We start from the raw sequence: 15,397 nt of genomic DNA, 5'->3' as shown, positions 1-15,397 counted from the left end.
CATATAATATCAAAATTAATTGTTAGCATGATCATTTAGTAAATTCTCTGATATCTTTTACAATTGCGCGAAGTGCATTCAGTTCACTAGTTAAATATAATAATAAACCCTATTTAAGTTTATTTTTCTTTTTTATAAAGGAATATATATATGTAAAGTCCACCCCTTACAATCTAACATTGGGATCCTTAGTTACGTAGTATGATAAATTAGGATTTCTTCAGCAACGTGATTTAGTCAATTCTAATTCTAGAAAAATATTAATGCACTATATTTTGTTAATTTGTAATTACTAAATATTTAAATTATTATTTTTACTTTTAAATGTTAAAAAAATAAGAAATGACATTTTTGTTTATTGCAAAAACTTTTAATGAAAGAAAAAAAAGTTAAACAACTTTTAAAAAGGACCTTCACACTTCTAGTATGATATATATATATATATCGATATTTTATGAAATTCTTCAAATTCTCTTCGTCTTTACAGCAAAAAAGAAATTGATTGTTAATGTTAATACTGATTTAACTGAGTAATTTATTAAATTAAAAGGATCTCCACACTTCTAATATGATATATATATATATATATATATATATATATATACGAGGTTTTATCCCACTGATTTTTCCTTGCAAGGGTTTTAAAGAGGCATCATTTATGTGTATTATCTATAAATTAGATATTCAAAGGGGAGTGTTATAAATGTACCATATATAATGAATGTTTGTTTTACCATATATAGTGAATACCTAATTTACCATATATTGTGTGTGTTTATTTATGAAAAAGTTACAAACCCTAAGGTTAGTTTTTCTTTATAAATAAAGGGTTTTCTTCATTGTAATTCATCTCACAATAACCCTTCAAGAGAAATAAAGAAGTCTCGTCTCTCCTCTCTCTCTTCTTCTTATTTGCTTTATATTTCATAACAAACTACTAATTTTGAGGGCGTGTAGTATTTCTTTTATTTATTTTTCCGATTGAATTTGTGGTTCTATTAATAATAATCGTTTGCTTTGTATTTTTGGAATGAAATCCAATTTTATATATATATATATATATATATATATATATATAATTTTACGGTGATTAGACATTTTTTTCTTTTGGGTAAACTACGTTCCCAACCAAAAAAATCTTACCGATAAAATTAGGAATTTAATTGTAAATAGAAAATATTTCCCAATCAATTTTTGATAGGTTTAATATTATAATAATTTGAAGAAAAAAAGGATGAAAAGACGATTTTATCAATTGTAAAGTATTTTAATGAAGGGAAGAAATCACTTTTCTAAGGGCCTATATATATATATATATATTCAATAGATTAAGAAAATATATCTCTACGATAGACCAAAAAAATGCAACCTGGTGTACTAACCTCACCCTATACTCGTGCTAATGGGTGTCACAACATAAAAAAAAGTAGAAAACTTATACAAAAAATAAGGGGAGTCAACATATAACATAAATACATAAAACTAAAATTTTACCTAGCTAAATAACGTAATTTTCTGGAGACATTCCTTCACGTGAGGTGGCTCCACCACTGATCTCACACTATAAAATATGAATCTAATTGCGGGTGTTACTTTAACCCCTGCAAAAATATATTTTAGGGGTTTTAACCCCCGCTATCCATCCCAAAAAAATACCACCAAATGAAATAATATTTCTCTTTTTTTTTTTACCCCAAAACATTTCCCTCTCTCATTTTTCCCCAATTATAGAGAAGGAGGTACTCTCCGTCCATTGATTACAGGAGGTACGCTGTCCATTGATAGGAACTCCGGCAACATATTGATAGGAGGTACGTCGGCTTCCAGCTCCCAGGTAATTATGAAGGTTTGTTAGAAGACTTTATGGAAGATAACTGTATCTTCATGTGTTTTTTTTTTCTTATCTTGTCTGTTTATTTTTTGCAAGTAAAATTATTGTTTCACAAAATTGTACCAAACGAGTACTGCAAAAATTTTCATGATTTTACATATGTAAAGAATTCAAAAAAGATATAACTTTTCAAAGTTCTATTAGGTTTAGCTTCATTTGCAACTTATGTTTGTGAATCTGAAAAAAGTTATTTAGAATAGGGTAACTATTATACTAAGTTCCTGCAAGATCTCTACTTTCTGTTAGCTTTAGGTTAGGTGGGCCTACTCACCAAATTTTTTGTTTTTAAGGAAAGAAACAATGAGAAGAAGTGAGGGGTATAGGACCTGGTCTTCAGTTTGAATTTGCTGCTATTTCTGTCACTGATTCTTTTTTCCTGATTAGGTAATCCTAACCTAATTATATGAAAGAAAGATTGTTCCTTATTAATGAAATTCACCTTACCTTGCAGCTATGGGACATGAACATGGATTCTGGTCCAGTTTCAACTTTTCAGGTTCATGAATATTTGAGAGCAAAGGTGAATTGCTCTCTCCCGAGTTAGGTGTTTGCGATTGGTTAGTTTCTCATTTGTGTCTGAGCTGATTAATAATTTTTTGTATTGCTATGCAGCTGTGTGATTTATACGAGAATGATTCCATCTTTGATAAATTTGAGTGTTGCCTTAGTGGTGATGGTTTACGAGTAGCAACTGGATCTTATAGGTGCGTACAGTTCTTCTTTTTTCTCCTCTCTTCTTGCTTCTTGACCAGTGTGATTATTTCTCAATAAATACTGTCTACTATTTCATCAATCAGTTTCGTGTGCTTGGTTATGCTGCGGGAAGCACGGACGCAACTACATTAGAGGCGAGCAAGTACCCCAGGTACCTGTACTAAAAGTTTTTCAGCATGTAAATTTTATATAGATATGTTGTAAAGTCATGGATTTTGGTGTCTTTGATTATTCTCCTTTAGAATACAAGTGCAGACCCCTTCGAGGCCTTTCGGGTTCTTGGGAAGCAGTATAACGCGTGTTGTCAGGAGAGGTCTGCTTTTCTAGATACAAATATAAATTTTCTTCCCATATTTGAGAACGTTCATTATCAAAACTTGAAAACTTACATCATCACTATGAAAAATATCTGAATCTGTATGATGCATTACAGGATCAGAAAGTCTTGGGGCTGATGCTAGTGGAAACTTGTATGATTTCATAACCAAACTGCTCCACCTTACATGGCATCCAACTGAAAATTTAATTGCATGTGCTGCTGCAAACAACTTCTACATGTATTATGCATAAGTCATGATAGGAGAAATGGGGTTCTCTTGGCAGAAGGCTTCGTTTCAAAGAAAGGACAATTTAGCAACTTACTTTGTCAACAATCCGACGCTCTAGTTCTTGTTCTCTTCTCACCATATTCTCCCTCACCTTGTCAAAATTCCCTATGTCACACTCCTGGTAATTGGTTTGGGAACACGTTTAATGAATGAGCTGCAGCAATTCTTCACTGCCGGAGTGGGATCTAATTTGCTAGTATACCTACCTATTCTTGAAATGGCACATTGATTTGGAGTGTTATCCATAAAAGAGATTGTTGGCATCTACTTGTACTTTCTTATTCGATATTGTTATTTACTCTATGATTCAATCAAGGTAATTTTTGTGCCCAGAAGCTTATGTTGTTCAGATTCTCATGACATACTATCTCATTAAAATTACTTTTAGTCTGAACCAACATAATAACCATAAACTCATTTGGTGGTTACTTTGTGGTACAGGTTAACTTCATTTTTTATTTTTCATTAATCTGAAATGATTTTTAGTAAATACTCATACTTCGATTGGTGTGTGTCTGTGTATAGATGAAGGTTTCTATTGAGTTCTTGCATGTCAGGCTTCTATGCAGCCAGTGATTGATTGGGTTTTTTTGTTCAAACAGAGCACCAGAACTTCTGTTGGGAGCCGAGCAATATTCTATTGCGATTGACATGTGGTCACTGGGTTGTATCATGGCCGAGATGCTATCCAAAGAACCACTCTTCAATGGGAAAATAGAAGTTGATCAAATCGATAAGGTATCTTTCTGGCAGCTGATGAAGAATTTTACTTGATTTTATATATCATTTACCATGATTTTAAAGTCTTCTTTATGTATTTGTGTGCTTTTTTGTTACCAGATATTCAGAATTCTTGGCACCACAAATAAGACGATTTGGGAAGGGTTCTCTGAGCTTCCTGGGGTGAAAGTCAGCTTTGTAAAGTACCCGTAAGTATTATCTTTCTTCTATATTCTATTATTACTCTTGCTTGTCAGAGATTCATGTTTTTATTTTTGCCTCTGTTTTCCCAGGCTTCCATCTTTGGGTGCTTCTGATTTGGCTTAGCTTTCTGGCCTCTTTTGGTGACAATCTATGGTGGGGAAATATTTTCATTTTTCTCCTAACCATTTGATTTATTTGTAACAGGTATAATAATTTAAGAAAAAAATTTCAAAATGCTATATCCTTCATGAGGTTACCAGTCCTATCAGAGGCTGGCCTTGACCTGTTGAATAAGCTTCTAACTTATGATCCTAAGAAGGTGATGGCCATTACATTTGGGAACTTCTAAATTTGGTACTATGTTGTTTATACCTCTTTTGATGTTGTTTGTATGACATATTGCAGAGAATAACTATTGATGATGCTTTAAACCATGAATGGTTTTGTGAAGTTCCTCTCCCCAAGTCTAAAGAATTTATGCCTACTTTCCCTACACAGCATGCACAAGATAAGTAAAACCTCTTTCAGTGCTAAGTTTTAGGTGGAGTTTGATTAGCTCCTCAAACTGTTTTTTGATGTTCTTTGTTTTGTTTTTAGGCATGTGCGAAGACTAATGAAGAGTCCAGATCCTTGTGAGGAGCAGTAAAGAAAGAAACTGAAGCAGGGTGTTAGGAATTGTGGATTGTTTGGCTGATAAGTTAATAGTGCTCGACAACTATTTTGAGTTTTGTTTTCTCTAATACTCATGGGTTGACGTGGAGGTTAGAGCCATGCACTGGTATAGTGCTTTATCCTAATGATTTGACTTGAAATCCTAGAAATTTATTGTACTTTAAGTAAGTACAAAGTATAGTGTTCAAAGAAATAGAACGAATCAACTGATTGATGGTTCTTTTAGACTGTAGTTAATGTGGCTGTTTTGTTTCTTATGTGTTCCCTCTATTTTAATTTGTTTGTCTGATTTGATTTAGCATAGAGTTTAAGAAAGTAGCCAGGTCAAGGCTTTTGAATTTTATCGTCTTAAACTAAACAGGATTGTTCTAGTTCATGAATTCTTAAACTAACTGTTCTAGTTCATGAATTCGTTGTTGTTGCTTAGTTTTTTGGTTCACTAGTTGCTTCAGAATCCCAAGTCAAAATACAACTCATTACTTTTCATTAGTGGAAAAAAGTAAGTATAACTTATTCTTAAAGCATGGTGTTCATATAACTTGTTTAAATAAGGACTGAAAGTTTATTGATTGATTCTTATACTGTGCATTTTTATGTAATCAAGTGATGCGGCTAGTGGACCCATTTCTCCCATAGATGCAAGGACATCACGTGATGATAATGATCCTAATGATATTCTTTGATTTCGTTGCATTTGTCTTGGATGTTCAATTATGATAGTGTAATTGTGTGGTTGGAGTGAATCTTAGAATATTGAAGGTTTTGTGTTTAAATTTGATTTTGTAGTTTGAAGATACTAGTTAATGTTGAAAATTTAGAGTTTGAAGATGTTAATGTTGAAAATTTAATTTTGAAGTTTAATGTTTAATGTATTTTTGATATGTTTTTCAATTACAATGTTTAATTACTCTTGTATTAATAATATATGAATTGAACAAATATCGTATTGTAGGTTATGCCTAAAGGAACAATTAAATTTGAGCTAAAATTAGAATCTATAATTAATTATTGAAAATTGATGGGTCCTAATTTTTTTTTAAAAATAAAATAACTGCGGAGGTTTTAACCCCCGCAAATTTTAAATAAAAATTTCTTATAAAAAAATTAATTTAGAATAACGGGGATCAATAACTGCTGTAAATTAATTACGGGGGTCATAACCGCGGCAAAATAACCCCCGCAAATTAATTATGGGGGTCAAAAAAACTGTCGCAACTCGTTTGTGACGGCTAATTTTTTGGGGATTTTGGGAACCCCTGCAATTATATTTTGCGGGGGTTTTAAACTCCTGCAAACCAAAAAATTAACCCCTACAATTTGACCAGTTTTTTGTAGTGTCATTTGATATCCCTTCACATTAGATTGCTCCACCACTGGAGCAAACCACATTGTGTCTATTTTATGTAGCCTTACCGCTCGCATTTCTGCAAGAGGTAGGTCTTTTCCATATCAATAATTGTAGCAAAGAAATAATTATAGGAGATTGAAACCAACTAAATAAGAAATAGCCAAGATTTTTGTTGGGGATAAGTTCATAGACAAGTATCTTTTTCTCTCCGCAAAGTAATATACCAGTAGTTTCAGAAAATTTCTAGGATGAAGCTTCGCGATCAATACGATCTTGTTAGTAAATTCTTTTACATCACGCCCCGAGCTTCCTTATAATCTCTTCACAGCTATCTCAATATTAAATATGGCGGCTGATGCTTCATCTGCAAGCATGCACGTGAAGATGCACATTGTCTAGTGAAAACTCTCTTATAATTTGAGATTTTGATATGGTTTGAATTGCAACCGGTGATGCTAGGCATAGTGAAGGAGGTAATTTCTAATTTTTGGTATACTTCTTGTATACTGGAGATATTCCTATTATTAGTAAAACTATTTACCTTTTTAATAAAATGCACTAAAGCCAATCAAATTTTCACTTTTGTTCTGTCAGACATCAGTTACCGATCAATTAATTACTTTACAGTATCAAAGAAAAATTTCAATTGATAAAAACAATAAAATTATATGATGAATTATTTAGGAAGGCAATTTCACATGGCACGACTGATAGAAGAGTTCGTATATTTTGAATTACGATGCCACTCTCCCTTCACCGTGGAAGACAATGTCACACAAACTGCTACATGATCAATTTTTCTCTTTTATTTTTCAGTTCAAAACCAGCACTTCACCTTGACCATAATGCCAAAAAACAACCAAAAATTTGATTCATAATTCAAAAAAGGCTGAATCGACAGATTGATTGAGATGCGAAATTACCTCCTTAGGACTATAAATTGTAGTGATAATTTTGGTACTATATACCCTTTTTAAAAGAGGCGAAACAATAAATAATCGAGTAAACAAAGTCAGTTTCTGGTACAAAAAGTAGATCAACATAATAGTGCAAGTAGAAAGAAAGAGCTCTTGACACAACACTAAAGGCAAATATTATTACTTTGTAAACATGAAAGATAAAATTGTGCTCCCACGTATACAAAATAGCCTTGGAAAGTTCGGCAAGATAATGTTATAGTTAATTAATGTGTATATAACATTAATACAGAATGGAAAGAAGAAAATATGAAGAAACTATAGCAAACCCTCATTCTTCATGCTCCTCCCTTTTTTAATACTACTCAGGGTCTGCATAAAAGAAAAGATCAAGAAGAAAAATTAGTGAATCAAAAAATAATCGGTCGAATAAAGCTCTTAGCCAAATTGAATATCAAGCCAAGAAGAAGTCGTAGAAGGAAAAATCCCAAACAAAGAAAAACACAAAAGAATCCTAAACCTAATGAAAGAAAAGTTAATTGTTTTTCATAAACTTAAAAGTCATGTACAAAACCCACAATCATTTAGTTTTTAAAATTATTTTTTGACATAATAATTGGAGGAAAAAAGTGAAATTAAAAAGTCACGAACAAAGTCGACAATCATTTAGGTTTTAAAATTAATTTTTGGTATTCTAATTGAAGCGAAGGACAAATTTGTTTAAAGCAGAGATTTTTAATAAATGATAAAAAATTTAAATAATATTTTGGTGATAATAATGAATGAAAAAAAAGCCAACTTGAATTAATACCAAGCTGATAATAAAAAGTATAAGTGGTGGTACGTTTTCATAACTTTTGATCCAAAAAATTATTCAAATAGAATTTAAAATTTTCTTTTTTTTATATAAGTGAAATTGTAATTGATGTAAAAATAAGAAATATATCATGATTGTTTTTTAGCTAGATTAAATAATTAAACCTAAGAAAATTACAAATAAAATTAAGTGTGAACAAAACTTTACCTAAAGTGAATAGGTACATGAAGAAAAATAACAATTAAACTTGATTTGAAGGATTTAATGACATATCTAGGTAGCTAAAATATAAATAAAATCGTTCTTCAAACAATATATATTATTTTAGGAAAGACTTAAGTTGTCTACCAAACGATTGACTTTTTTGATACACAAACACTAATTCAAAAAAAAACCCTGAACTTTAGGTATATAATTTAAATAAGGAAAAATTTAATAATTAAATTCTAATGAATTTTTATTTTTAAAAATTATTAGAAAATAGTAAAAAGACAATTTTGTCTATTACAGAGCGTTTTAATTCTAGGCAAAAAGTTCAAATAATTTTTCTAAGGATATATATATGAAACTCTTCGAATTCTCTTCGTCTTTACAGCAAAAAAGAAATTGATTGTTAATGTTAATTTGGTTCATGTACTGATTTAACTGAGTAATTTATTAAATTGATCAATGCAATTACTCCTTAAATCTCAATGGAAAGTTGTTGATAACATATACTCTCTGCCTCTTGATTTTCTTCTTCCATATTGCATTAACCCATGAAACGACCTTTTCATTATAATAATCCCTTCGTTTCGTATTAATTGGCTTCAATGAAATTGACACACACATTAATAAATTAATAGTATAAACCAGACCAAGTACAAGGGTTCATCGAGTTATTTTACCTAAAAAAAATGAATGAATATTTCAGATCATGTCACATGTCCTTTTGTTTGATTCAAGGGTATATCTGCTCCAAACACATGACAGAAAGGATATATACATTCATAAAGTATAACGGAGGATATATGTATACCATTTTTGAAAGTTTGGAATACATTTGTCCTTTTCCTGTTTAAAAAATTGTTGGTGTTGCTTGAACATTATCCCTATATTTGATCCATCACAATAACAAAAGAACAATATGTTATCAAATTTAAAAAGAATGGAATTATAGTAGGAAAAATTCTTTATGTTTTGTATCCCCAAACATATATTTATATTTATATTTATATTTATATATTTATATTTATAATATATTAAAAGCGTGAAGACCCTTAGAAAAATGATTTGAACTTTTTGCTCTTCATTAAAAGACTCTACAATAGACAAAATTATCTTTTCACTTATTTTCTTTAATTATTATTTATTTTTATAATATTTAAAATTAACGAGTCCTAAAGTATTTGGTGAGAGAATAAAATACTTTAAAAATTGAAGAGTAAAAAATATTACAATAAATATTAGGAGAGTTAATATTTAAGGAGTTCTAAAATATATGGCAAGAAGAAGAACTAATTTCTCAAATTAAAAATTCAAACCTGTTATAAAATATAAAAGAATAAAGAAGAAGAGTAAAGAGAGAAGAGAGAGTAATTCTTATTTCTCTTGAGGAATCCTTGATGAGTTATTACAATGAAGAAAAACCCCTTTATTTATAGGGAAAAACTAACCTTGTGTTCTCACTTTTCCATAAATAGATATTCACAATATATGGTAAAGTAGACATTCACTATATATATGGTAATATATTTATAACACCCCCCCCCCCCCTTGAATTTCTAATTGATAGATAATGTGCCTCGTTAAATCTTATTAGAAAAAAACCAAGTGAAAAAAATCTAGTGAAGGAAAAAGAGTAATACACATATAGGCTGCCTCATTAAAAATCTTACAAGAAAAATCCAGTGGGACAAAATAACGTAAGGAAAAAAGAGTACACCACATATTAACTTCCCCTAATGAGAACATCCTTGAACCTTTGCATCCCGATCTTGTGCACCATCTTCTTGAAAACTGCAGTTGGAGGAGACTTGGTGAACAAATCAGCTACATTATCACTTGAATGAATCTGTTTCATATTAACATCGCCATTCTTTTGGAGATCATATGTATAAAAAAGCTCTGATGAAATTTGCTTCATTCTATATCCATTTAGGAATCCTTCATTAAGTTGTGCTATGCATATTGCATTATCTTCATAAAAATCATGGGTACTTTGTCATATTTCAAACCACATTTTTCTCAAATTAGATGTATCATGGACCTCAACCATACATATTCTCGGATAGTTTCATGAATAGCTATTATCTCAGCATTGTTCATTGAAGTGGCTAGATAGACTACTTTGTATATCTCCAAGATATGACAGTGTCCCCATATGTGAACATATTGCATGTTTGAGATCGAGATTTATGCGTGTTAAATAAATACCCAGCACAACATAATAAAAAAGATTGGGACTATAATTTTTAGAATAAAATAGCTCATATGTTTGATCTCATTCCGATGTCTCCTCATAGGAGCAAAACTATACCTTGCTAACAAATTAATTTAAAGGCTATATCGGGCCTTGTATAATTTGCAAGATACATTAGTGCACCAATTGTACTAAGATATGGTACTTTATAACCAATTCAAATTGGTATATTTCTTATTTCAGCAAATAATTTATTGCTTTTGAAAACTTTCCTAAAGTTTCAATAATTTTCAAGTTATAAGCTTATACAATATAAGGATTATAAATAAGTTTCCTAGAAACTCTTCTATGCTTCAAGCATTTTGAATCCTTAAATAAGTTTTCATGTAAATTTTGTCATGTGACAATATTCAACATATCATGTGCGACATTTTCAAGTGTATGGATAGCAAATCAAATAAGTTTTATGCTTACCAAGATGCATCATTTCATGTCACTTGGTAATATTTCTACAGCAGCATGCTTTGATAAACGTAGAATTCAGATCCTCGTAATCTTTCACAAAATTGCGTTAATATTGTATAAAAAATATCATTGATGATATATCATTTCATATCAGTTCACAGTGTAACATAGCAATTTGACATCTCATCACTTCATTATTTTCAGGTACCAGAACCTCTTTTAAGGTTTTATAAAGTGTTATGTCGTAGGATCTTCAAAAGCGCATTACCTTCTTATTCTGATTATTTGCTCCTTATTCTTTTCAAGGATTATTTCATTTGGAACTGATTGAACTACTACACTTCATATATGCATAGACTTTGTCCTTTAAGAACACAAAATAGAAGCACTTGCAGCTTAAATAAGAGATGCTTTCGGCATTTGACTTGAATTATCTTTTGAATGAGGATATGATGATAATTCCTAACATATTTCATAGTTGCTTATAATCTCTCCCTTATGTTAGGAAAACTAACATACATCCCCCATCTTCTTTGTGAAATCCATCTTTGTGCATCATGGTATATTTATTAATTATATACCGCACATTAAAACTATTAGATGAAATAGTTGGTTCCTGATCTTGAACCAATTGAGAGTGAAGAAATAATCATAATTTATTAGTCTAATCCATACAAGTGCCATTGTATGCAATATATCATATTTCAGACCAGCACATGAAGCTTTGTTCTCATTAGCAATGTTTAGCTATTTATCGAAGGCATTTAATGACAAACCATCATTATCAAGATGAATTGTCTTGATTGCACAATCTGAAAATTATGCTTTTAACTCAATTTTATTGAGCAAACAACTTTATGAATGTCAAATTGTAGGTTGACAATAAACGGACAAGTGATCATCTTATATCAATGCATCTTAATATATCACATGACAGGTGAACGGGCCCATATTCATCGTTTATACTTTTCAGATTTTGAGGAATCAAATACCAACATTAGCTGGTCCAACCAACTTTTCATGAGAACAAGTAACATAAACAATTCTTGAAATTTTTTTTATTTCTTCAACATATGCCTAATACTCAATATGCACATCTTCATGATGGCAAATCGTTTATGTTAGTGGATTAAATGATTTGTATTAGTAACTCCAAGTTACCATAACATATGCAAAAATTCTGTAGTAAACATCAAGTTTACTATTGCATGAATTTCGTATGAATAAACAATAAACTCTTAGTTTATTATGGCATGTGATTTCATCATGCTTGGGTAACTTTTCACATTTGTGTTTCTTATCATAGTAACTTGGAGATATTCAATCTTCCAATTATTAGACCTCTTTTGAAGGTGAATTGTGATATCTTCACAATTAAGAATACATTCGAGTGTATATATATTCACATTCACCTCCAGTGTATAGATTTGTATTTATAATAATCGAAATTCTCATTCCCAGGAATGGAATGTAATCATGTCTTAAGCGTATCAAGTTATGATAGCTACTATAAAAATAAATTGACGCATACATATGATTTATTGCTACCATATTCAATTCAAGGAATGAAGCATATTTAATGGGACATGTTTCACCAAATACCCATTATTTTTCCTTAGCCATCATAATATCATCAATATGGTGCATTGAGATTCAAACTCAACATCTTATCCATATAAAGGCGTCTTAGGCATAAATCGATAGAATTTAAACCCAACATATTATCATCCCTTTTGACAATATTTTTCTTGAGGAATAAATTTTAAAAATAAACGATTCCAAACCAATTATTTTTTCCCAAATCCAACAATACTTATATTATTAGTATCAAAAGATAGATAACATAAGGAATTACTAACTTTGAAATTACCTTTAGATTTGTAATCTAACTTGATTTGGTAGAATTTCGTGCTGATAACGTGTTATAAAATATAAAAGAGTAAAGAAGAAGAGTAAAGAGAGAAGAGCGAGTAATTCTTGTTTCTCTTGAGGAGTCCTTGATGAGTTAGGGGAAAACTAACCTTGGAGTTTCTAACTTTTTCATATATAGATATTCACTATATATGGTAAAGTAGACATTAACTATATATATATGGTAATATATTTATAACAAAACCAAATAATATTCTTTTTACAAGACTTTACTATTCAACGTTAAAAACTAGATTTATAATTGAATACTATCCAATACTCATCATATTATAAGAAGAGAAATAATTATCCGATCGATTAATGAACACTTGTTATTGTAGTTTTAAGAAAATATACCAAAACCATAATAATTTGTTCTTTTTATATTCAAAGATTATAGTTAACGTGATATACACGTGCAAAGCACGTACACTTAACTATTACACACACACACACACACACACACACACATATATATATAAACATGCAATGCACGTTTATCTCAAGTTATTTAATACAAAATTTAAATTATTAATGATATATTTTAAATGGTACATATAGTTTTAAAAACTAAAAATCAAATCAATACAAAAAAGTAACAATTCTTAATCTAAGTAAAATATTCTTGTAAGCTTGATACTACTTTAGGGGTATATTTAAAATCACAAACTATGTATAAAAGGATTCTTATATACTTATGTTATATGTTAGAACTAGGTGTAAGACCCCACGCCAGCGCGGGTCCAATAATTCAAGTGAAAAACATACATTGAATTTATGAAAAATACTGAGAACTTGCCCACATGAGTTTATTAGTGTTATAACCATGTTAAATAAGCTCCGCAACAAGCCAAATCTCATGGCTACCAAAGTAAATACAAGAAAAACCCAACATCTTATAGCAAGAATGAGGTTAACTGCCAGTTGAATCTGGAAAACATTTGTCGGAGTAAAGCATAAAAAATTCATTCTTCTCACTCTTATTTTAATAATTGAGTGGTCTTAAGAAAGCCACAGTTTACAACACTGCAATTTTTTAAATTTAAAATCAACTTTGAAATGCCCAGATAGAGGACAGCAGCATGGAAATCAAAATTTTATGCTATGCAGGGAAAGCAGAAGTGTAACAAGAGCAACTCATGACCATAATAACTGTGTGATAGAGGATCATTGGGCAACGTTGGAGCCAATGAAAAACCAGTACCACCAGCGTGTAAGAATCAGCACCTGTAGAGGGATTAAGATTACCTTCTTAGTCTTTTATAATATCATAATCTAGATAAGGGCATCCCTTACACTACTAACTTCCTTAGACAGCTACATGTTTTAAAGATGGTTCAACTACTTGAGGAAATATAAAGATAAGCAATTAAAAGACTGCTCAAATAATTGACTCTTATGCAATACATACGTCAGCAAGTTCACTTTTCCTAATGATACATCCAATAATCTTGGATGGAATAACACAAGAGCAAAACAAATAAAGCAATAGTTGATGTTCCATCTTGCAGTAACAGTACAGGTGCATTGAAACCTAAAAATGCAAGTATATGGTAGTCCAAAAAACTATGTGAAAGACAAATTCAAAATGAGCCTTCTTCCACCAGAACCTTAATACAATACAAGGCAAAAAGTGAGAATTCACACCTTTCCTGAGATTAGGAGCTATGTAGTTTATTTCGGAGTGAAAGCTCTACTAAAAGGTGTCGAAATAATACTACTAACAAAAACAACAAATCGATATGGCAGTCCTTAGAAAAAAGCCTCTACTTCTCACACCAAGTGAGTTCTTCTCAACAAACACTATCAAAGTCTTCCATAAGACATAACAAAATCTAAAATTTCATATTCCATACCACTCAAATTAGCTCATCTCACTGATCTAATATCAAAATTTAGCATTTTAAAAATTTTTTAATAATCGTGGTGTAGAAGCTAACTTTCTCACACCTCAATTAATTCCATGTGATACCTGCACCACCTAGCACCTCAATTAAAAATATTTATATCCTTCAAATTACACTTCAAAGGCTCAAAGGAAAAACTCACATTTCATTGTAGTAAAAAAACAAAAAACACTCCAAAAAGAAACATTCAAATCAAGTAAGTCCTTCATAACAAACACCATCAAAGTGATGATAATATCGTTAGTTATGGCATTGCAACTGCTTAAAGCTAGTGCAATTTTGTAAAATGCAGGCATTACAAGAAGACATGTCAATGTAATAACAACTTTTTAATTAATGTGATAGCAAAGAAATGTAATACAAAATAAGTCCTTGTAATACCAACTATGGGAGATCATAGCTAGGTGGGAGCAAAATTCAGAATACTGATGCAAGTAATTATTTAGCCAGAAAAGAGCAGGTTATGTTTAAGAGGTTGAAGTTGGAGAAGGAAGAAGGCAGAGCTAGACACATATTCAACAGTACACAGAGCAGTAGATGGGTGGAGTCTGTATTGGAGCGTACATAGGCAAAGACAACCAGTCAAACAACAACTACTAAACCGGCAAAAAAGTCTCCACAATAGTCCATAGAGGTAGTGAAGCCCTAATTGGTGAAATTAATCAAAAAGTTTAAGAAGTCAAACTCATATTGGATTGATGCAAAATTAATGGCATAAAAGCAATAAGTGCAGATATATGATCAGGTGATAGCCATTATCCTCTGGTGTTCTTGACATTTACCAGACAAACTAAACCGAACCAAGTCATCCATTTCATGAAC

The 15,397-nt window shown here is 30.8% G+C and overlaps 1 protein-coding gene across 7 annotated transcripts; it reads left to right on the top strand.

The window, feature by feature from the left end:
* The first annotated feature begins 1,592 nt into the window (after positions 1-1,592).
* Positions 1,593-5,066, top strand: LOC107867899 (cyclin-dependent kinase G-2). 7 transcript variants are annotated; one of them, XM_016714376.2, is made up of 11 exons: positions 1,594-1,811; positions 2,343-2,411; positions 2,504-2,595; positions 2,689-2,756; positions 2,848-2,918; positions 3,039-3,529; positions 3,816-3,951; positions 4,054-4,142; positions 4,342-4,456; positions 4,543-4,649; positions 4,735-5,066. In XM_016714376.2, the coding sequence occupies exons 6-11, from the start codon at positions 3,516-3,518 to the stop codon at positions 4,781-4,783; spliced, it is 510 nt and encodes a 169-aa protein (XP_016569862.2). In that variant the 5' UTR covers positions 1,594-1,811; positions 2,343-2,411; positions 2,504-2,595; positions 2,689-2,756; positions 2,848-2,918; positions 3,039-3,515; the 3' UTR covers positions 4,784-5,066. The 7 variants fall into 7 exon arrangements, 6 of the variants coding, with proteins under 6 accessions (XP_016569862.2, XP_016569860.2, XP_016569861.2 ...); XM_016714374.2 differs by having other exon boundaries at positions 1,594-1,834; XM_016714375.2 differs by having other exon boundaries at positions 1,594-1,846.
* The last annotated feature ends 10,331 nt before the right edge of the window (positions 5,067-15,397 follow it).

This window comes from Capsicum annuum, chromosome 4, assembly GCF_002878395.1.
Source record: "Capsicum annuum cultivar UCD-10X-F1 chromosome 4, UCD10Xv1.1, whole genome shotgun sequence".
NCBI classification, from domain to species: Eukaryota; Viridiplantae; Streptophyta; class Magnoliopsida; order Solanales; family Solanaceae; genus Capsicum; species Capsicum annuum.
Note: the sequence above shows the minus strand (reverse complement) of the source record. Positions and strands in the feature narration are given on the sequence as shown.